This window comes from Cydia pomonella, chromosome 1, assembly GCF_033807575.1.
Source record: "Cydia pomonella isolate Wapato2018A chromosome 1, ilCydPomo1, whole genome shotgun sequence".
NCBI classification, from domain to species: Eukaryota; Metazoa; Arthropoda; class Insecta; order Lepidoptera; family Tortricidae; genus Cydia; species Cydia pomonella.
The window spans coordinates 11261428-11283883 of NC_084703.1; the positions used below are offsets into that span (position 1 = coordinate 11261428).

At 35.9% G+C, this 22456-nt stretch overlaps 3 protein-coding genes across 4 annotated transcripts; all 3 read left to right on the forward strand.

Annotated features, from left to right (window-relative positions):
- The first annotated feature begins 412 nt into the window (after positions 1 to 412).
- LOC133534605 (uncharacterized) lies at positions 413 to 1220 on the forward strand. Its single transcript, XM_061873794.1, has 2 exons — positions 413 to 818; positions 894 to 1220. Exon 2 carries the CDS (start codon positions 894 to 896, stop codon positions 1179 to 1181), a length of 288 nt encoding a protein of 95 aa, XP_061729778.1. The 5' UTR covers positions 413 to 818; the 3' UTR covers positions 1182 to 1220.
- A 3110-nt stretch (positions 1221 to 4330) lies between these two features.
- LOC133534607 (uncharacterized) lies at positions 4331 to 8482 on the forward strand. Its single transcript, XM_061873808.1, has 3 exons — positions 4331 to 6048; positions 6669 to 6813; positions 7622 to 8482. Exons 1-3 carry the CDS (start codon positions 5802 to 5804, stop codon positions 8286 to 8288), a joined length of 1059 nt encoding a protein of 352 aa, XP_061729792.1. The 5' UTR covers positions 4331 to 5801; the 3' UTR covers positions 8289 to 8482.
- Positions 8483 to 9288: 806 nt separating this feature from the next.
- LOC133534618 (uncharacterized) lies at positions 9289 to 20730 on the forward strand. 2 transcript variants are annotated; one of them, XM_061873828.1, is made up of 3 exons: positions 9289 to 9513; positions 13072 to 13145; positions 20063 to 20730. In XM_061873828.1, exons 1-3 carry the CDS (start codon positions 9490 to 9492, stop codon positions 20451 to 20453), a joined length of 489 nt encoding a protein of 162 aa, XP_061729812.1. In that variant the 5' UTR covers positions 9289 to 9489; the 3' UTR covers positions 20454 to 20730. The 2 variants fall into 2 exon arrangements, with proteins under 2 accessions (XP_061729812.1, XP_061729803.1); XM_061873819.1 differs by having other exon boundaries at positions 9296 to 9513; positions 20060 to 20730.
- The last annotated feature ends 1726 nt before the right edge of the window (positions 20731 to 22456 follow it).

Below are 22456 nucleotides of genomic sequence, written 5' to 3' on the forward strand. Positions count from 1 at the left end.
ATATGATAATTAGATCATAGTTATTGAAGTTATTTGGAAATAAAATAGAAGACCTTAGTCTCTTTATCATAAGCATAGGGTTTGGATGGGATTTATTTTCATTAAAGGTAAATAAAGATGGTATATATTATATGAACTATTATGGTTTTTTTATTTCATCTAATTCCCGATGTAATGTATCTATAAGAGAAATTACTGTGACCCTAAAATACTTGGTACTGCGTACAAAACACTTGATGATTGGAGTCTTGCACCTATTTCAGTAATAACATATATACTCATCTATGATCTATTTTATCCGAGAAATAAAGCCAAATAAAGTATTAAAACCTATTGATCTTGACTATAGCTACGATTTTCTATTAATATGTAGGTATATCTAAGTACTGAATAATTTATGTCAAATACACAATTAGGTACGTGGTGTCAATGTCAATCAAGCTGATTATATCGGCGGATTTATAATCGCATCACAAATATTTATGTACGATTAAAATACTTACCTTAAAGCAATAAATGATTACTAATTATTATAAATAAAAAGTTAAGCTCAGGTTACGCGCAACGTGGGAAATTAAAGACTAGTTGATTGAGTTCGCGGGCTGCTACTCGTTTAGCGCTAATGTTGACTTGCTGCCACCGCGGAGGGAAAGTTGGTATTGTTGCAGCACGGCCGGACGCCGCCACTGCTTGTCCGCGCGCTCAAGCCCCTCAAGGTGACCCACTGCGACGATCTACCAGTTTCGCTAAATGCGCTCCGACGAGTCGCATTCCATATGCAACCAGCTTATCGGGAGACACATTATAATTGTTAAACAGTATGTAATGTTAATATTTTTTCAAGTCTTGTCAATATAGTTATACGTATTTATATCTTAATTATGTTATTGCAGATGATGTCAGTGTACGTGATGTGTTTGTTGGCGATGTTAACGCCATCTCTGTGCCGACCGTACGATCCGGAGGACGCAGGCCTCAAGACGGTGCTGCCATCTAGCGGGCAGTTTGAAGCGTTTTATCCGCGTGAGGCGCACGGCGTGCCGAATGGCTCGTCGAGGCCTGCGCACGGGCACGGCAGTTTCTATAAGCACCGCAACCCGGCGCTGGTGGACGTCAAGAACGCCGCCGCCTACGGCTTCAGGTTCGACGGCATGAGGAGATTCAATTTTGATGACGAATAGCTTGTGATTGCAAGTTAATAAACAAATTCATATTTAAAATAGTTTTTCCATTTGGTTAAATATACAGGGTAATTCTTTAGACGTGAGCAGGACTAAGCTTACACAATCATTAAATGGTAATGAATCGTTTACCATCATATTTAAGTAAAACAATCACGCTTTTTTGTTATTTAAGTTTTTGGTAAGGAAAAAATTAATTATCTAAGGTCTGTTTTTTATTCCGTAGACTAAAATGACGTTTCATATGTAAGACATGACATTTCTTAGTACCACATGAAATGTAATTTTAGTCTACGGAATAAAAAAACAGTATATACTATCACGGATACCCTACAACACTTAACTAACAAAGATAAAACCTCTTTAACCGTTATGACAGCATTTTGATTATGAAGAAAATAAAATGTCACACTTGGGTGAGATACGATTTGTCAAAAGTAACGAGATTACGATGACATTCAAGTTGCCACTTGTTAATAGATAATATAATATTAATTAACACTTTTTTAAACTTATTAAATAAATTAACGTTAATCTCACAAATACTGGTACTTAATTTTTAACAAGCAGAAACGTCTGCGAACGATGCTATTAAACTTCGAGTAGATTTATTTAAAAGTGTAAAAATTACTGCCTTGATGTTTGGGTGAGACTGAAACTTACGGCCTCTGGATCGATACTCCAGCGCTCTGCCATCCGAGCGACCAACACCTCATCCATAGGCAGCAAACTTTCCCACCATATGGGTCTAGGGTACCCTAGCGACATCTACCGTAAGAACATTATACTTCTTAGACGGCTACCAGAGTTCCAAGTCATATTAGAAATTCACCAGTACCGATGTGCTACCCATACTAAATTATTTTTAACAAGCAGAAACATATGCGAACGATGCTATTAAGATTAGAATAAATTTAAAAGTGGAAAAAAATTACTGCCTTGGGTGAGACTTGAACTCACGGCAACTGGATCGATACTCCAGCGCTCTGCCATCTGAACGACCAAGACCTCATCCATAGGCAGCAAACTTTCCCACCATATGGGTCTAGGGTACCCTAGCGACATCTACCGTAAGAACATTATACTTCTTTGACACCTACCGGAGTTCCAAGTCCTATTGGAAATTCACCAGTAACGATGTGCTACCCATACTAAATTAATATTATTATTAAAGTTGCAGAAGTTTTAAATAAAACATGACACAAAGAAAACTTTCATTCTATAAATGGAATAATCTGCATCCTATACAATACTACGTGAATTTTCCAAAATTTTCCAAGTGGTAATTTCGATATATGGGAAATATTCCGACGGCTCCAATTATACACAGTGTTTTTAGGGTTCCGTAGTTAACTAGGTACCCAGTTATGCCATGTCCGTCAGTCTGTCCCTCTGGGACTTTGCTCCGTGATCGTTAGTGCTAGAAACTAAGGTGCAATGACATAGATCAATAAATCATGCCTGGCGAGGAGTGCGGAGCCGAAGCCAACACGTAAAGTCCCTTTGGCACTTCAATAAGACTTAAGGTGTACACCGAGCGGTAGCTGTCCTTGCCCGTGTCATGGGACGCACACAGGACATATTGTAAACAGGTAGAAGTATACAGAAGTAAATATCTAGGTAATCCGTGCACACTAAAGGAAGCAGTTAGCAACCTGAAGACTGCTAGGTTTTGTGGAGGAGCTGGGGTGGTTAGAGTAGCGCTACCTCGTTTCACGAAAAAAAAGGTACAATGAATGTCGATTTGCGGAAAATGCCCAGCAAAACTAAATAACTAACTAAGCTGCCCTGCGTCGATTGATTGCACTTGTAAAACGTAAAACCAGCGGACGATGGGGTCAACACATCCCTACGCCTTAGTTATTATTTATTTGTGTTCTTTGAAATGATTTACCTATAGCAACCAGGCCGAGGCCCAACACTTCAATAACAATTTGCAAGACTAATATCGGTCTTCGAAATACTTAACCGCAGGTACCCAATTGATTTCAAATGTTTACTAACCACAGCTTGTTACACAACAAACAATACTTATTTACTAACATTTATTTAGTCGGGAAATTATCGCAAAATTTATAAACAAAATATTTGTTTTATATAGCTTGTAAATAAGCATACTATTTGCTCGCGGTTTTGACGGTCGGTATTTAACATATTTAAGAAAACGAACTATTTATTACTCAATAGGTACCTAATTAATACTTACATATGAGCTAGATAGCTTTGTAATAATGCCGATAGTCAGTAAGTAACGAAACTAATAGATTTAAGGCTAAATCTCACTAAACTTGACCGAGGCCGGCAATATGTCTCACTTTGTCGCTTGCCATGAGGACGAAATATGGTTGTATTATTTATAGGAATAACCTGCAAAGGCGTCCTTATGGCAAGCGACAAAGTGGGACGTTTTGCCACACAAATTACGAGGAAAACCTAGGTTTATAAATTGTCCTTTTTTTTTAAAGCGAAACCTATGAACCATGAATATATTGCTGAAGCGATCGACATCAAAATCAAAGTGATTTGTTATAATTTAGTTGGTGGAAATCGTTTTCTTCCGAAAAAGATTTTCATAGAAAAATTACCGTTATTTCGTTAGATTCATAAAGCTATTCTTCCTTCTTAAAGTTGGCTTCGTAGAAGAAAAATCACGAAAACATGTCTAATTTTTATTTATTTTCAATCGTACCGTTTTCTTGCATACTATTCGCTATGTGCACGACTGTCACGCAACCTAGCGTCCGCAAGTATAGGGGAAAATGTCAATGCACTACATCTTATAAAACTACTCCAAAACTAAAAACTACTGAACATATTTTCATACGACTTTAATCTATCAATAGAGTGATTCTTGAGGAAGGTTTAGGTATACACATAATTTGTTAAGGTTTTGTGTAAATTGTTTGAAATATAACGATGTTGTCGGAAAAAATCACGCTAGCTACGAGTAGGAGCTTTAATCGAAAACGCTGCCTAATCCGTTTGAGCTATAACAACACAATGTATGGTGGGGATGTCTCTCTTTCATGGGTCTACAAAAAAGTCCGTGATGTTGAATGTCTATCTTGTACTTCTAAATATAACATACTGTACCCATTCTTAACTTCTAGAAAATGATCACATAGTATGTGGCATTTGCAAACCTACTTACACGGATACAGTATTAATAATTATCAAATTAAATACGTCAGTTATATTAAACATTTCATACAGATTACAATGGTCCCTTACACCATACAATTTAAATGACTATTTCAGGAGTAATCGTAAATTAAAGTTTCATTTCGAGCCATATACCTTGTACGAAATATTAAGACACTATCCGCAGTTAGTTCTAATTTTTACCACCTTATGTGCTGGGATCGGTTTACTTACCCCCACCAGGTACTTCGCACGGTCCCAATAGCAGTATACTTTTAGTATAAAATAGCTAGTGTATATCACTGTAGCTGAGGGATATGACTAGCAAAATTGTAATCAGAGGTAGGTATACTTTCAGAGTTATTGATGTTAAACATTACGAGTAAAAGCCACGCAATCGCTAAATCTTCCGTCGCAAGTTTCGTGCGGCACTCCATATATTGTTCCTTTCTAATTGTCTGACTTTACGCTCCCTCTAAGTTTAAATAAATAATGGCAGCGGTTGCCTAACTTTATGAACGTGCTGCTTTGAAGCCGGAAGTGGCGAATTCGAATCCTTTTGTATTAGGCCAAGTATGCCAACAACAACAAGACACACGGAATTTGTTACTTTCAGATAATTTACAGGTAGGTAGGTGGGTAAGATTGTTTCATTTTCCAAGTACAAGTTCCAATATAGGTCGGGTTATTGAATCAAATAGTTATGAATCTATTTTTAACAAGTAGATACCTCTGAGAACGATACTACAATTTTTATATTCACGGAAAAAATTGAAAAATTTACGCTTCCGGCAGGACTTGAACCCGCAAGTCTGCAATCCGTGCATTACTCTAAACCAATTGAGCTAAAGAAACCTTGCATATATTTCCATTCCTTCCCTTATGTATACACACGCCTTCTGGGGTGGCGTAAAGTGACAGCTACCGAAAGACGATTACACCTTTTAACGGCACCGGAGTCTCGGGTTTTTCCCTTCAATATAAAAATTTCAAATAGTTGTGATCAATAATGAATTATTTTGGTGACGTGAATTGACGTGAAAGTGATTCAATTATGTCAATAAAACTACTCCAATTTTTATTATCAGTTTGCTTAATTAACCATTCCTCAAGAATCACTTTATCGATAGGTGAAAACCGCGTTCAGTGTTTTTCAGTTTATCGCGAACATACATACACACAGACAGACGCGGCGGGTGACTTTGTTTTATAAGTAACTATGTAGTGATAAATGTTGAACTAAAACAAAACAAAAGTTTTACGTTTCACTTTCATAACGGTCAGTTCTCCAGTTGGCTTTCAGCAATGATATTAATTAGGTTAGTGTCAACATTTAATTAACAACAACTTAATTCCAAATTGATTTTGGTAGTTTTTTTTTAAGCTATTTTATTTTCGTTTGGACATACGGTTACTTAATAATATACTGTTTTCTATCTGTCAATATAACGCGGATTCAATGAAGAATCCTTTTCAAAAATGCAAACAAAATACCTTATTGAATCTTCTTTCAGGTTATTTTTTGTCCTTATTTTCTGTCAAACCGCCTTGGGCTTCTGGGACATGGGAACGTCCACAGAGGCCCTGCCTAAAGACATGCGAACGCGGCTGAGCATGTTTCAGTGGCAAGTGCAGACCGACTGGTTCGAGTTCTGGTTCCCGGATTGGGACTGGGCGGACTCTTGTTATAGACGGCGTATGAGCGTCGTAGCTGGGATATCTATACGTACGTGTTGAACGATTGGACCGCCAAGTCACTATGGAATTTATATAAACACTTGTAAAAACCACACAAGTGATGTCATGGTCAGGTTACCTTTGTTGTTAGTTCTATCCATTTTATTAAATAGACATAATTTAAAAAAATAACTGCTCTCTACGTTTTCCTAATAGTTATCTGGTGCTTTATTTCGTGCATGGTGTCAAATAATTTATTTCAAACACAGGAAACATCCCTATTATTTTAGTTAGATACCTACTTACGTAATATATTTACTTATGTATTTCCGCTTATGCCACAGTCTCCCAATATACATATAAACTTCATTCACCTCACACCTACCTTGATAGTCGCAATTAATATTTAAAAAAAAATGCATTCAATTCAGAATTCAGGGTTTAAACAAGTGGATTTTAAAATTTAAAATCTAATGATTTTATTGGATAAAACGTCACTCATGTTACCAAGTATCATCTGTACCTAATATATGAAAAAAATGGCTTTGTATAACATATTTTAGTATAATGGATACGAAAAATAATTAAATACATTATAAGTAACCAAAAAAATATACGTACAGCAACGGTTCAAGAATTTTTTTCGGGTAAAGTTGATTTGATTTTCAGAATTTACAAATCTCGGTGTGGGGAGCCTTATTAACCGGCGGACAGTAATCACATCAGCGAACATTGTAGAAGCTCACTTAGATGTGGCGCAGGATCTCCGCGTATGGGCACTTGGTCGAGGGACTTACTACTACACACCTTTCAGGTAGGTGCCCAGCCTTATTATGGTAACATTACCTACACCCAAGTGATAGAGTACGATGGTAGTACGATGTACGATACACTTTATAAGTATTACATAAGGGCCAAAAACATCCACACTTCCAGATATCGGGCCCGAAGTCAGTCCCAATGTCGAGCTGAATAAGTGTTTTCCGTTTCACTGAATATCAGCACATCTTTGACTATATTTGAAATGTAAACAAATGGTTAATATGCAAAAATATCAAACATTGAACATTTTTGGCAAATAAGGGGCCCACTGATTAACAGTCTGCCCGACGGTATCGGCCTGTCAATTGGAACAAAAAGTTGACAGTTCCGAACAACTTAGAGACAAAGTATTTTTTACATGTCAAATGTAGTAAATTTTGCTAATATTTGGTGAAACGGAAAAGTACTCTTACTCGGGCCCAACATCGGGCCCGTTTGCATATCGATGTAATTGGTGTAATAGAAGATAAATATGTGTACCTGTATTTCATGCCTGAGTTGAAATTATGTAATATATCGTTTTTCTCATTACTTTGCATGTTTTAAATTTTTGTCGAGGTCTTTAGACCTGTTTTCGAGAAGCAGTTTACAGGTACAGTAGAAGCCGCTTAATAAAATTTCCCGCGTCATTTTCACGGGATCGTGTAACTTGTGTTTTTATGCATTTACTTACGGTTAGTACCTAAGCTTTCCTGCGTAAGATGCGTTTTATACAAGTAGGTACTGCCAGTTTAAATGTAGAGGATTCATTTTCTGATGTAGCACATGCAGGGGTTGTACGTATAATTATCTATGCACAGGTATCGAGTTTGGAGAGCCCGAAGAGTCATACCCAAGAGCAACAACCCAGAACACGAACACGGCCCAAGAGGAACGCATATTCCGAGACACGACATCTCCATCATCCACACCAGAGAACAAATGTATTTGTATCCGTACATGCCGCGCACGTACCACTATTCAATAAGAGCGCTCATCCCCCCAAAGCATATGTCACTTCCGGATGACATGATATTCGCAGGGGCTGGTTTCGAAGACCTAACGCACATCAAGGAGAACTACAAAATAAATTATCAGACGCTGCACAAACGTGAAATCGTCGACTGTTCCCGATACCTCGTCAAATGGTGGGGCAAATTTATATGTTTTAAGAGTAATTACGACCAGAAGAAAAGAGCTGGAGTGCCCGCTGGAGGCCCGGTATTGACAAACGATATGCACGTTGTGGGGATAGGATGTTTTGAGATAAGGTACAATGAAGATCGTATATCGGTGTTCACGGATGTGAGGTACTACGTTGACCACATTTATGTACTGTCCAATATTACTTGGGGAGAGTACTATGACTATGCTTATCAACTTTATGGTAATTATTTAAGTTGGTTTTGGTTGGGAAAAAATCAGGCTTTCATACCGGCTTGGTCGAGTTATATTATGCATGACAATTTTGCTCCTTTGGGAAAGTAACTGTAGGTATAGGAATAATTATTATACCTAACTGTAATTAAAAACTTCAATAAAGTTTTATTAATCTGCTACCCCAAAACTATTGGATCTATAACTCTATGCAGTAGGTTGGTAATCTTGCACTTATAAAAACGCAAATATCAAAACTCTCGAGGTTGATCGTATTTTAAAATAATCATTGCTCTTAGGGATAAAAAAATTAAGAGGAAATAGTGGAGTATGTTTGGAAAAATGACCGCTAATGTTCCTCCTTAAGCGGCAATGTCTTAAAGTGGGTGCGCATCCATTACCTCCGATAGGTTGTCCATAATGACAACGACAGCTGGTCGTAAACTGTCCCTGCTGACCGATATCTACGCCAGCTCCCACTATAAATCATAGCACGTTACTTTGATATCGATCAGAAAGGGGAATTTTAATTTGTATGCATCTTATAAGTAACGGGACTTTTGAGATAGGAGGTAATCTTACGAGTATTATCGATTTAATAAATTAACATAATATGTCACAACCTACATACTTACCCAACAAAATAAGTATAACTTCACAGATTCTTTCCGAGTCAGGGGGGCTTCCTATAGAACCTTTATATTATAGAAAAAGTAGTATTTAAGCGTTCCCTATATTATGTAGCCTGTTTATCGACAAGTAAGGTTCTTAAAAATATCGTATTGAGGGGCGCTTAAAGTGCTATTGGGTCAGAGTTGCAAGTCACGTTGGACCAGGGTTTCGGAAGGCTGGTAATGAAAACGTTGGCCATTCGACACGGCGGCGACGCATCCTTCCGCCCGCGGCGGAGCGCGACCCCCCGAACCCACCTACGTCAAAACACTAGCCACTTCACGAAAAAAGTGTGAAATTATCTTAAGTGGTCTGTATCTACGAAACTCCCTCTTAAAATCGGGCTAATATAACGGTACATTTTAAGTAAAGATAGAGGCATAGATAAGTTAATAAGGTTATTATTATACGTCCGGACGGGGTCGGGGACCGGCTTTTAGGGACGGAATGTTTCTGAAACCGTGTATAAAAAACGAGTGGACCTCTGGGATCAGTCATTCCGCGCTTGACCAGGGTGCGCGCCTCTCCGCTCCGAATAACTATAGTGTGGAGCCTCCTGAACCCTCGCTGTTCCAGTCCTGGCTTTGAGTTTGTAAAGGGTGAACGTTTTGCTCGCATCTGTATCCTCTACGGCAGTGCAATGTTTCCGGATATGAGTGGAACGGTAAGTTGTACTTGTTCTAAACTAGTATAAAATATTGTGCAACAACTATACCTAATGCTTGTGACTTTATTAGGAACGCGATGATTATTTTATATTAAATACTCAACGAAATACTTTAGCGTAAATAAACATTTTATGGCCTTAGCAAAGACAATATATAGGTATGTAGAACTTGTTCGAGCAAAAACGAGAGGTTGACATATCGACGTAACTGTTATCGATACGTACAAAGCTACATCAACTCTATAGAAAACACTAACATTGTTGAAGATGATAGCTACCGCGAGATACAAGCTGCATGTATTAGTGATTTGACTTATAGAGGTTAAAAGTTCTAATAATAATAATAACAAACAAACAACAAACAATATTTGCCTAAAGTTACTAGGTTTGCTTTAACATGTTAAAGTAGGTGCCTACCTACTTTGCGAATATTATATTATGTGTATTATTTAGTAAACACCTTTATAATGGATGTGACACCAGTAATAGGATGATATAGACTAATCCTGTAAAATAAGTATTTATCATCGGTTTTAAAACTGGCAACATTTTACCAAAAACATGAGCCATAGAGCTGCTTACGATTGATGCTTCATTGATTTTTGTTTATTTTAAAATTAATGCTAGCCGTGACTGGAGCTAAAAACATAGTATTTATTGAAATCAATTGCAATATTTCATTCAATAATCGACAAAATATCAATAATACACCATATTTTCTCTTAAATGTCCCATGATTGGTGCCGTTAACCTATATTGTACAAATAAATAATATTGTTTTATTGTGTATAATAATACTTAATAAAGTTTGTCATTCGTGTCATTATAACGTTTATAACTTATAAAGAGGTATATAAAATCAGATCTGGTACCTTGCTCTACCATACTACTTATATTCTAGTACCGTTAAATTATTATTTGTCTCATAGCCACCTAACTCTTAACTATTTCATTTCCAAAGTAAAACAATAAGACAATAAAAGATAAACAGGAAAGTAGCTTGATAGTTGTACTAACCAAAATAAATTAATGAATACCTTTTTATATTATCAAAACAGTCGCTGTTGTTGTTTACCTTCCCTTAATGATGGTATATTGTAGGAGTTAAACCGAGCAACTAGCACTTGCAAGTCATGCGGTCGGCTACTGCCCACTGGACTTCGTTGTCACGGCTGACTTATCCTATTGTAATGTCATCACGTCATTATTTAATTTGTACATTCTTCCACATTAAAGATTGAGTAGGACAGAAATATTCATAATAATCAGTTTAGTTTACTTCTAAATTTAAATTAGTTCTCAAAAACGACAAGATTTACTTAGCTATTAATCATTCTTATTAAGATAATTTGCTTCTCCGAGATTTTACGTTTAGGTACTAAGATTTATTTTATAGTTAAATTTAACTTTATAATTGATTGCTAGTTAGGTGCGTTTTTATTAAATCTACCTTTTGCAAGAAGCTGTATATATTACAAATCAATGTTTTACAAATGAAATAAGCATTTAATGAATTCTTTTTTATAGCACACATATTAAGGTGAAATAACTTTGGGGTTAAAGGATTGCCGATGGCCGGCCGGGACCATGGTAATATAAATTTACGAACCGGGGCTCGCTCGGCCCATTTAAAGATTATTCACGGACCGACACAAATTACTTTATAATGTTCTGGCAAATCACTGTTATTAAAAAAATATTTGGAATAACTCGATACATATATGTTTTATCCCACAAATAGGTTGAAACCTAAATTAACTAACGAGAAGAATAAAATATAGTTCCTTTAGGGCCTACGCTAGCTGACGCGGGTGCACGGAGCGGACGAGCGGGTTTACGAAAAATTGTATGAGCAACGCTAACTGAAGCGGACGCGTGCGGCGGGTGTCCGCGTCACCTAGCGTAGGCCCTTAAATAAACTATGTGAAACTAAATTGAAATTACTACTTTTTACCAAAGTATTTATGGAATTCAAGAAACGGGCAAAATTAGTTCTGCATATATATAGTCAGTTATACACGACCACTTAAAGGGAGTTCCCTGTTCTCTTACTAACTTATTTCCGCTAGCTGTACCCATTTAGGAACAATTAGCGAATGATACTGATACTTATACATTTATTAGGTCCATTAATTGTCCAGGTTGGGTCCAGATGTACCCGAAAATAATCAGTAGATATGAAACGCGAGAGCTCTCAAACATTATGAAAAAACAGATTCCTGAGTAGGTATTTATTTTAGACTGCGAGCCTGGAACAAATTTCCATGACCAATCGTCTTCCGGGCGTAAACTCGTATAGTGGTTAACGGCTATGTATGATGAACCCTCGTGGACGTCAGCTGCCGCTCCGTTGGTGGGTTAAGGAATGGCAGCCACCGAAACACGTAAAAAAATTGTCATCGCCTTCCGTTTGATACTTTATCAGATGATACTTCAGATGCTATTGTTAATTTAAAAAATCGTCAACCATTTATATCACGGTGGTAAGAACGTCAGCTGGTCGCATGAACATGTAAAAAATATATAGATAGCAATAACAAATCACGAAACTTTGCATGAAGCATTTCATCAGGTGAAACGCCTGAAGCGCCATAAACGGATTACGCAATTTACACATTCACATTACGCATACTTTGCGGACATAAAGTGGTGAGGCGTGTATTTTTTACATGTTCATGTCATAAACCGACGGTCTTTCCACTGCGGTACAATCGGCTGACTATTTTTGGTAATACATGATAGCATCTAAACTATCATCTGATAAAGTAAATAATTACAAATTAATTAATATGGTCCTATTCTGCCTGAAACACAGGAACTCCTAGTTCAGTCATTTGTCAACTTTTCCGTATCCTTAATCCTTAGTCTTTAAGTGCTACCACTGTCCTATACTGTTTTCAATAAATTATTTGTATTTGTAAAGTATCGAACGGGAGGCGATGACTGACGAAATATGCTCCTGGCCCGCGGTCTATTTAAACTAGTATCAATTACTAAATGCATGCTTACGATATTATGTTCACTTGCTGCATAACCAAAGCGAAACTATCGGATTTTTTATATATATTTAAATTGCTATTCTGTTATAAGTTATAAAATATTTGTACAAGAAGGATAGACAAATAAATTTCCAATGTCCGTTATATTTCAACTCTTACTCAATTAGTAAAAAAAACACTAAACCATAAAACTGCCTTAGTAATGGCTATAGTTAATAAGCTTCAATTATTTTTTATTAATTGCTTTCTCACTGAACCTGATTGAAACGAGCGCGTGATTGACAACTGCGTTTATATAAAGCATTGTAATTAGAACAGAAACCATCAAGCAGTTAATAAACGACCTCTAAAGTCATTAATCACGAAGTTATTATAGATCAAATCATCTGTCTTGAACCTTCCCCTATACAATGAGTAAAAAGACAAATATTTACGAAACTTTTTAGGGCGTTTCAGATGATTATGATTTTGTGGACTAACTGAGTTGTGTTCTCGTGTCGTTTATGACACTTATACTTTAGGGTCATTATAATATTGCGGTATCCTTTTGTTGCAGACTCGCTTCCTTTTGAGCTTGGCACTGCTTGCCTCGACAGAAGCTTTCTTCTTAAAATGGGGTTCGGACACGTCGTAAGTACATACATAAATAAAATCGAGGGGCTACTATAATGGTCACGTTTATTGTGTATCAAAATCTAGACAGTAAATAGTACATTACGATACAAATGCGAAAAATAGGAAATTCGAAACGAGTGACGATAAATTAAAACACGACCGAAGGGAGTGTTTTAAATCGACACGAGTTGCGAATTACCTATTCGCACATGTATCGTACAACGTTTTACAGTACATGTGGCCCTTTAAATGTTCGACATAGTAACGTAATATGCTAATTTGTATGCCATATGTACTGTAAATATTATTTTACACCACTTAAAAAAACAAACTGATGATTCGGCACATGATAAACGTGACCCTTATAATGCCATAATTGTGGTGCTCACTCTTACATTGTCTTTGTGAATTACTTGAATCTTAGAAATTATTGTGCTTAAACAAGAAAAATGTAGGTAATAATAAAATTGCCAAAACCGAATGCAATGTCTCTAAAAGATTAATTACCTCCTTCTTTAACCGAATGGTGATTTTAATTTTTGGCTCAGCGACTTCAAAATGCAAATGCTGCGAATTTTAATTTATGAATAGCTAAATATATGTTTAAATCCAATCCCTGAACGGTGCACCGTGACTAAACAATGACAGATTTTATTTCCACCCGCGACTCAAGAAGTGGCTTCCTATTCTTAACGTTTTCTCTAAGTATTTGATTTCCTTTTCTTTTGTGTACAGTCACCCATAAAATCGAAAGCTTTATTATCTTTTAAATAACTATAATCTGCTACATAGTATACAGCTTTTTCTTGATAATAACGATGTAACAATTGATGCCGGGAATAATAGAGTAAAGTTAACAAAAGATGCGTCAGTTAAGCGACTAGCACAACTTTAGATTTTTTTACATATGTAGAAACTTATTTTTACAACTTTTATTTATTAATATGATTCAGCATATAATATAGATTAGACTTAATTATTCCAAATGCTCATATTTAGATTCAGTATTTTTATAAAAAAATATATATATGACAAAATAGGGCAATTTGCCCAGAAGATGAACACGGTGCCGTATCTCTGAACGTTTTGACCCCAAAAGATGAACCTGTATAACACTTAAATCAAGTACCCTAATATTGAACGACAAGATGCCAATAGATGAACTAGTAAATATACAGTGTAACTTTGCCCCTTTTGTTGAATTCTGCCCACTGAGCAATTATAATCGGTAGCGAAAAAAGTGGTCTATAAAATCTCAGTTTCTTTGTGCCAGAGAGAGGATTATTTGTGCCACAGAAAAAAAGGTCTCATCTGGTCTCACCTGATGGATATTTAGCCACTTAACATGGGCTCTTGCTCATCCCAGCTCAATTAATATTTTTTCACTATATTTTAAATTTTCGAAATTTGCAACTTTACTCCTTAAAAAAAATGCCCTGGTGGAATTTTGCTTCAAGGAGAAAATATGATCCTCAAGTAAATTTAAAAGTTTTTCTACACTTTTTTAATTTGTATTTGTAAATAATATAAAAAAGTAATTAAGCTACCGGTTAAAGATATGAAATTAACTATTTTTACAATTAAACTTGTTCAGTGTTGAAAATGCTATCCAAAACATGAACGAATAAATTACTTGGTTCAAGTTTTGGACACGGTATTGAAGAATGAACTAACAAACTTAATGCGAAAATCATGTATCAGAATTAAGCCCAAAAGATTTTTAGTTGAACAGCCCGTACTAAAATAAACCTCGAAATAACTGGGTTAATAAGAGAAAGCTTCGTTCATCTTTTAGTCAAAAATACTACAACTAGCTAGCTGTCAATTTAATACATACATTATGAGTCTACCTAAAAAACAAGCCCTTACCCAAAACTTGACCGCCGTTCATCTATTGGCTTAAGCATACAATATTGGAACCATAACTTGAACTGCAAATATTTTAATAAAATAAGATAAAATATCCAATCCTTGATAACGAAAACGTTGGAGGAATTAGTATTATTTGTAGTTTTCTGTGTAAAATCATGTAAATAGATGCATAATTCAATTTTATACTCAATTATAAGCTTATACTTTGAAGCGCTAATCTTATTAAGATCTCCATACAAATGGCGAATGTGGTGTGGACCGCGAATTTGATGATCGCTCTCAGCCACACGCACAGCACAATTGTCTGGGAGTTTAAATGTCAGCCTCGGAAAAAATACCCTCAGGTGCGTAAAATAATTCACGATTTAATTATATCGATTTTAAAGCCAAATGTTCATCCTTTGGGGGCTAGTCATCTTTTGGTGCCACTACCTTTTTGTGTTTTCATGATATTTTTGTCGGTGGAATTACCTAGTTTAAATTCTATCCCCTTTCTATTAAGTTAAAAAGAATTTAATTACTTTCTGATGATCAGACGTTTTACGTTAATCTAGTTGGATATTACTGTAACTGTATTACATTTTTACCTGCTGATGATACTGAAAGGGTTCGCTCATCCATCACGTACACACGCTTTCTATCGGCAAATTTTCTAATTTGCGCTATGTAATGCAAGTATGTTGGTTTTTCGAGGATAATTATCTAGACGATCGGTCTGGCTTAGTCGGTAGTGACCCTGCCTATGAAGCCAATGGTCCTGGGTTTGAATCCCGGTAAAGGCATTTATTTGTGTGATGAGCACAGATATTTGTTCCTGAGTCATGGACGTTTTCTATGTATTTAAGTACTTGTATATTATATATATTATTATGGTTGTCTGAGTACTCACAACACAAGCCTTCTTGGCTTACCGTGAGACTTGGTCAATTTGTGTAAGAATTTCCCTATAATAGATATTTATATTTATTTATTTATACATTCTCTATCATGTGAACTGATTTCAAAAATTGTTCTTTTATTTGTAATAAGGTGTTTTTAATGTATTTTCATAGAAATTGTAATAAACACACGTAAAGTTGGTTAAATTGCAAAATGGATTCGAAAATGTTTTTTGTAAATAAAAAAATAGTTACCAAGATAGAGAGACGTCTGATTATATTTTTCCTCTAAAATGTATAGTAATGTTATTCTTTTTTTTAATGTTACTAATCTTTATTTACATAATGGATATATACAGATGATTACTATAAATACCTTATATCTAAAATAGGCCCTTGAGGCATTGTACCAAGGATGCTGGCGGCATTTCCTCGTTGTATCGCAATACTGATATGTTGTGCGAGGGAGACGCCAGCTCTTTGGTCACCAGTTACGCCAACCAGACGTTTTGCGATTTCTCCAAAAAACTTGTGCGCGCTGGGACCCCATAGACCTAGACCTAGTGTTGTTATAAATGTTATAATATTAGCGTTATTATTATATAGACATTTTAAATTTTTTCTTCGGTAGAATTTGGAGATGAGGGGGGGAGGGGGGCGAATGGTATTTTTTTCATTTTCCTACATAAATTTTTCGCTATGAAAAAAAAAGTTTTAAATGTTTTGGGATGTACACTTTAAGCTCTTTCAAATGATACCTCACTTCACCTAGTCACTAGACTTTAAAACATTGGTCATATTCAAAATATAATAATAATACTTTCAATGTGCCTGGGTTAGTGTTGTTCATAACCATTCAATAATTCAAATCGATAGCTTGAGTGGTTCTGGAGATATTTAGCGATGTGACACACAGACAGACGGCCGGGGTCAGAGTAACTATTCAATAATTTAAATCGATAGCTTGAGTGGTTCTCGAGATATTTAGCGATGTGACACACAGACAGACGGCCGGGGTCAGAGTCGATAAGAGTCCCTTTTGTACCTTTTTGGTACGGAAACTTAAAAAGGGATGCTAGATTTTTATATTTACTACCCAACGAATTATCGTATTAACGTATAAGTATTAACTATGAGAGACACAATTTTATGATCCGAAATTGAGCTTTTGTATAAAAGTGATTCTTATGAAGAAAGAAAAGTATGTATTAGAGATTACGTAGATTGTAAATGATATGCCTAATGTAATCCATCGTTACAAACCACATGTTCCTAAAGTTATCTATTTTATATTTTACGTAAAGATACGGGTTATTCTCACTATAGTTACCAACAAGTTGTTACCAGTGGTAACTACTGGGATTTTTTCCCACCTTTTACCAACTCTTTGGTCTTAGAGTTCAATACTAATAAAAACAATAGAAATAGTATAGTATAACTATAGAGTGCTTTAATAAAATTATAAGTCGATTAGTCTTTCAGTAAACTGCCTTAAAAGTGATCAAAAATATTAAAATAAGTGCAAGTGCAAAACATAAATATTTAAGAAGAAATTAACAGGTGTTTGAAATTTATCTTATTTATTGTAAATTGAATTAATTGTGACGTTATCTATGAAACCTGGATCTTTTGTCGAGGGCGCTTAATCGACAATAAGCTCCCTTTCAATAAACTACGTCACAATTATACGAACAAAGTAACAAATCAGTCAAAGATGACTATTTTTGGTCACTTTTAAGGCAGTATTCTGAAACAGTAATCGACTCATGATTAAAATAATAACTACCTAACTTACTTATAATTAATTTGACTTTTAATTAATTATTGATTAAAACACTATATTTATACTCTTTTATTAATATTGAACGCTAACAAAATTTTGATGGTAACTACTAGGAAAAAAAATCCCTGTATTTACCACTGGTAACAACTTGGTGGTAACTAGTGGGAATAACCCAAGGATGTCAGTGTTTTACTTTTGGTTGGTACTGATCGCCCTACTTCGGCCACTTTTGATTGTTACCTACATAGATTGAATAGAACGAATTTGCGTATTAATCCTTTTTTACTTGTTAACGTAAAATCAATACAGTGTAAGCTTAACAATAGGCACAACTTATTATTACTTGCTTTTTTTTCTCCTTGGGAATGTAATTGAACTGACTCGCAATTCCGGAACTACGAATAATGCGATACTTACATTATACAATCATCTGTTCTTTTTTTTTGCTTACGCGCCTCTTTTCGGCTGCCACCGGAACGGAACCTATTAGTTCGATCTTTTGTTGCATCGGAACCATACACATCGGGGTTTTTGGTGCGGGAAGCTTTTGTGTATTTATAACTTTTTTTATTGTAAAATAATTACCAAACAATAAATTAAAAATAGGTAGTAGCTCCAAATGTGCTTCGAAATGTTAAAATTGTATCGGTTTTCACAGTTGTTATCCATTTTTTGGCTAGTGTAAAACGTTGTTTTTTTTTTTGGGTAGCATGTAATTTCATAAATGTGTCCATCGGGAACAAAATGTAACATAACTTTGTTAATATTGTAGTATAAATAGGTATTCAAATTAACAATTTAATTATTAATGGTATGGCGTTCCAGCTGTTGAATATTACATAAAACAAACGAGAATAAGTCTCTTGCTTCAAAACGAATCATGTGAGCCTAATCTCGTGGGGTCTAACTAGTACCGTAAGATGGGGTGAATAGGGATTGCGGGAGGAGTAGGAATGCGAATCCAGAATTACTTTTTTAAGTAGCTACTTTAATTTTCGGGCTCAGGTTGCTCTTAAAGTAATTTAATTCTATTTTTAGACATATTTTTTTCTTTTGGCAACACTAAGTTGCCAAATCATACAATTTTAAAACACAAATTATCTGTCAAAGTTGATGCTCGAAAGCGACGGATTTTTGTTTGAATTTAACTTCGTTTTTATGTGAAATTTGCCAAAGTGAGTGTTCATCATAAATAAATAAATATATACTTACGAGGCTTATTGAAAACAGAAAAACATAAGTTATATTTTGATGAACATTGCAAAGTATTAAAAGCGATACGGCTATCAGAAGTATACACGGTATTTTTTTAACTCCGGTTTTCGGCGTATGACTATGACTGTGGCATAGTTAATTTAGTTTTTTCGTAAAAAGTAGTTAAAAGGGTTTTTTTAACACGGACACTATATTTCAAATCCACCATAAAATTGAAAACTATGACATATCAATGACATTTAGAATAGGAATCGATTGCCCGAGATAGTACTTGCATTTAGTTGCAAATGTATAAACTCATACTAAACACTAATCAATATATAAACAGGCCCTAACGCAAGTGTACACGTTCACTAGATACAAATAAATTATTTATTAATGATTATGTCCAAAATGGAGTTAGTTAGAATGTCGTTTTCTTTGAGAAAGTAGGTAACTTAATTCAAGCTCAGGAATGCACCCTTGAAATTAACGGACTTCGTGTAAGTTAAAATCGATTTTGAGATTATTATTACATTATTAGTCACAAGTAAAGTTAACACGAGAGTCCTAAAAAAATCGAGGTTAACCTCTAGGATAGTTTTTGCGACCGACCGTTAATTGTGGAGATCCTTGGCCGAGGCGATTGTCCAGCAGTGGACGTCTTTCGGCTGAATAATGATGATGATGAGTATTCCACCAGAATCATGTGTTTGACTGTCTACACACGGGTGCCGTATGCGTTCAGAGAGACTGTTAAGATGGAAGTATACATATTATGCTGAAGCGACTGACATTAAAATCAAAGTGATTAATTAAGATTTAGTAAGTGGAAAAAGTATTCTCCCGAAATGGAATTTCATACAAAAAGCAAGCTAAGATTGCAAAGCTATTCTTCCTTCATTAGCCATCCTCATTTATAGCAATAGCTAGGGCAGTTTCCATGTAATAAGTATCTAATATCTGTTTAATGCGGTTCAGTTGGCACCGCGCTCTATAGCTTATACAGGCGTATTACTTGTATGCAGGTATTAAGAAATCCCTCATGCAATGGAATAACTTTAGATAGATATTATCTACGTCGCACGTAAATTTTTTAACCTATGCAATTAATCTGCTATTTATTGCTGTACTGACCCAATTACATCGATTTTGTGTGACCAGTAACATTTAACTATATATACCTTTTTCACTTGTTTCAGCAGGCAGCCGTCGTCATCAAAATGGGTTCAGACTATAGGGCCGAATATGTCTCCCGCCTATCGGTATCAGTACTACTCGCCGTACGAACCCCGCAAGGTGTATCAAATGGCACCCCAGCAGTACCAGGCCGAGATGCCGATGCACGCACCGCCGAGCATGGCGCCCATCCCTATCAGCATTCCGGCCGGCGCCAGCTTGACCCCGGTGTCCCTCCAGCACGTGCAACTGGTGCCCTGCATGTGCCCCGTCGCTCCCGAAGAAGCCGAGAAGCTACAGGAACAAGTTGGACCTGGGCCCTACTTGGCTCAAACCTACGCCCCACAGTCGCATTCCGTCCCACAACAAATGACTGTCGCCACGGCTGACAATACTAAAATCTCATCCAACCAATAGTGATTTTGTACCTTAATATGTAATTATCATTGCAGCGCAATAAAGTCTAGTGCCTTATCGTTGTATCGCTGTCTGTATCTCAATTGTTAATACATTCAGTTGCGGTGAAGCGCCGGTGGATCAAAAGGGCATTTAAATATTTTTAAGAATCCCACCAAATAATTTAGTGTGTTTTACCCTAATTTATTTTTATTTATATTATTTCATGCGAAGACTGATAGAGTAAGTGAGACACATGTATGTATGTTCTTTTTAAATAAAGTAATACAGAATAATAGTTGTTATTTAATTTTCTACATTAAGTTTAATATTAAGTACAGCAATATGTCTATGAACCGTATTCTTCTTACGAGTAGGTACTATGTATTCAAAGTGCTAAAGCTAATTTATAATACTCATATTGAATGGCGCAATCAACTTGTACCCGATTGATTGTCAATTTACATATCAAAGAAACTGGCCTAAATCAACGTAACAGAGCAAATAACTGACCAGTGTCGTAAGATTCCCATTAGTCTGGAATTGATTCGGATGTACGCCCAACCCACAATGCTTGGCGGGCACGCGCCTCCTTGCACGAATGCGCCCAGGGCTTATATTCCGGTAAATTATAAACCGCAGATGAGTCAAACGGCTAAGTGAAATTGTAAAAGACCGCTCGCAGTTCACGTACATTCGTTAAGATTCTAGAGGCGATAGTTAAACCGGTTCGCCTGATTGGACGATTCGCCGGTGCTTGTTGAGCAATGGAAATACTACGCTCGTACTCGGAAATAGCAGGAAAATTACGCAAACACTTTCATTGTGTTTTCGATCTCACTAGAATGATACCGACCAGACAATCATAACAAATAGGCTAGCCCTCTTTTGTTACGCCCTAAGTGCTACCTGTAAATTAGTATACAAACATGTTTCTGTGAAGCTTAAAGAATATGAATGTGGGAGCACTAAGTAGGTAGGATAGCGCCCTTTGAGTTCACAGAACGTCGAAAGCTCTATAACTATAACTTACGATTAGAAGCTCTCAGCGCCGAAATGTGATGTACAAAGATGTCTTTAAGTCAGTAAGCACTCATACACATCACAAAATTGTACGTAGTACATACGCATCACAGGAAAGCTATTATTATAATATTAGAGCAATGGCAGTCTCTAGTGCCTCTACCGGAGTCAGAGATAGATAATTTCAAAGTAAGTACTTCCACTTTCCATAAAAGTAAGGTTTCACTTTTGACGCCTTTTCACACACACTGTCACTGACTTGACAGGCGATCAACAGAACATGTTTGGCATTTGTATTTTTTTTATGTAAAGCAAGTAATAAAACGTTTAATCCAATAACAAATTTTGTTGTATAAGTAAAACCTCATTACTAATATAACCACTACTATAGTCCGTTTTTTTAGCATTAGAAAGAATGTAAGCGATTTAGACTTGTCTTTTTATTGAAAATCACTTTTGAAAAAAAGTCACTGCAAATAATGTATGCTGTTGCCGTCTTACTGCAAAATTTCTGCAAAGGTAGATGTGCGTATAATTAAGCGCTCCAGAGCCTACATTCGGTTAAAAGTTTTTTTACAGGCATATATATCTTTTATTCGCTCCCTTTACCCTTTAACGGGCAAACTTCGATTTTAATAGGCAATAATGACCACAATGATTTTAAACTTCATTTGAAAATGACACGGTTCAATTTTGGTACTCGTCTGACCGTTAAAGGGTTAAAAAGAAAATTGTCTAAATATAAGCAAAATTGGAAATCAGCATCAACAGCATACTGTAAGTAGGTATTGTGTCTAAGAGTTGATTTTTAATATGTTGTTAGCGGTTGGCGTTATTGAGTATGTTACAGTGACTCCAAAACAGCCTGTACACGGAAGCTGTTTAAGCATACATTGCTCTCTACAAAAATAAAACGAATAGTATAGTATTCAAACGCAAAAAATCAGAGAAGATCCCTTAAAAAGTGGAGCATAAATTCCAAAAAGACACGGATGTTATGC

Coding starts and splice junctions, on each gene's coding strand:
- LOC133534607 (XM_061873808.1), top strand. CDS start 5,802: ATGCAAACAAAATACCTTATTGAATCTTCTTTCAGGTTATTTTTTGTC. Junction 6,049..6,668: donor CGTAGCTGGGATATCTATAC/GTACGTGTTGAA, acceptor TTTGATTTTCAG/AATTTACAAATCTCGGTGTG. Junction 6,814..7,621: donor TACTACTACACACCTTTCAG/GTAGGTGCCCAG, acceptor ATCTATGCACAG/GTATCGAGTTTGGAGAGCCC.
- LOC133534605 (XM_061873794.1), top strand. CDS start 894: ATGATGTCAGTGTACGTGATGTGTTTGTTGGCGATGTTAACGCCATCT.
- LOC133534618 (XM_061873819.1), top strand. CDS start 9,490: ATGTTTCCGGATATGAGTGGAACG. Junction 9,514..13,071: donor TTCCGGATATGAGTGGAACG/GTAAGTTGTACT, acceptor CTTTTGTTGCAG/ACTCGCTTCCTTTTGAGCTT. Junction 13,146..20,059: donor AAATGGGGTTCGGACACGTC/GTAAGTACATAC, acceptor CACTTGTTTCAG/CAGGCAGCCGTCGTCATCAA.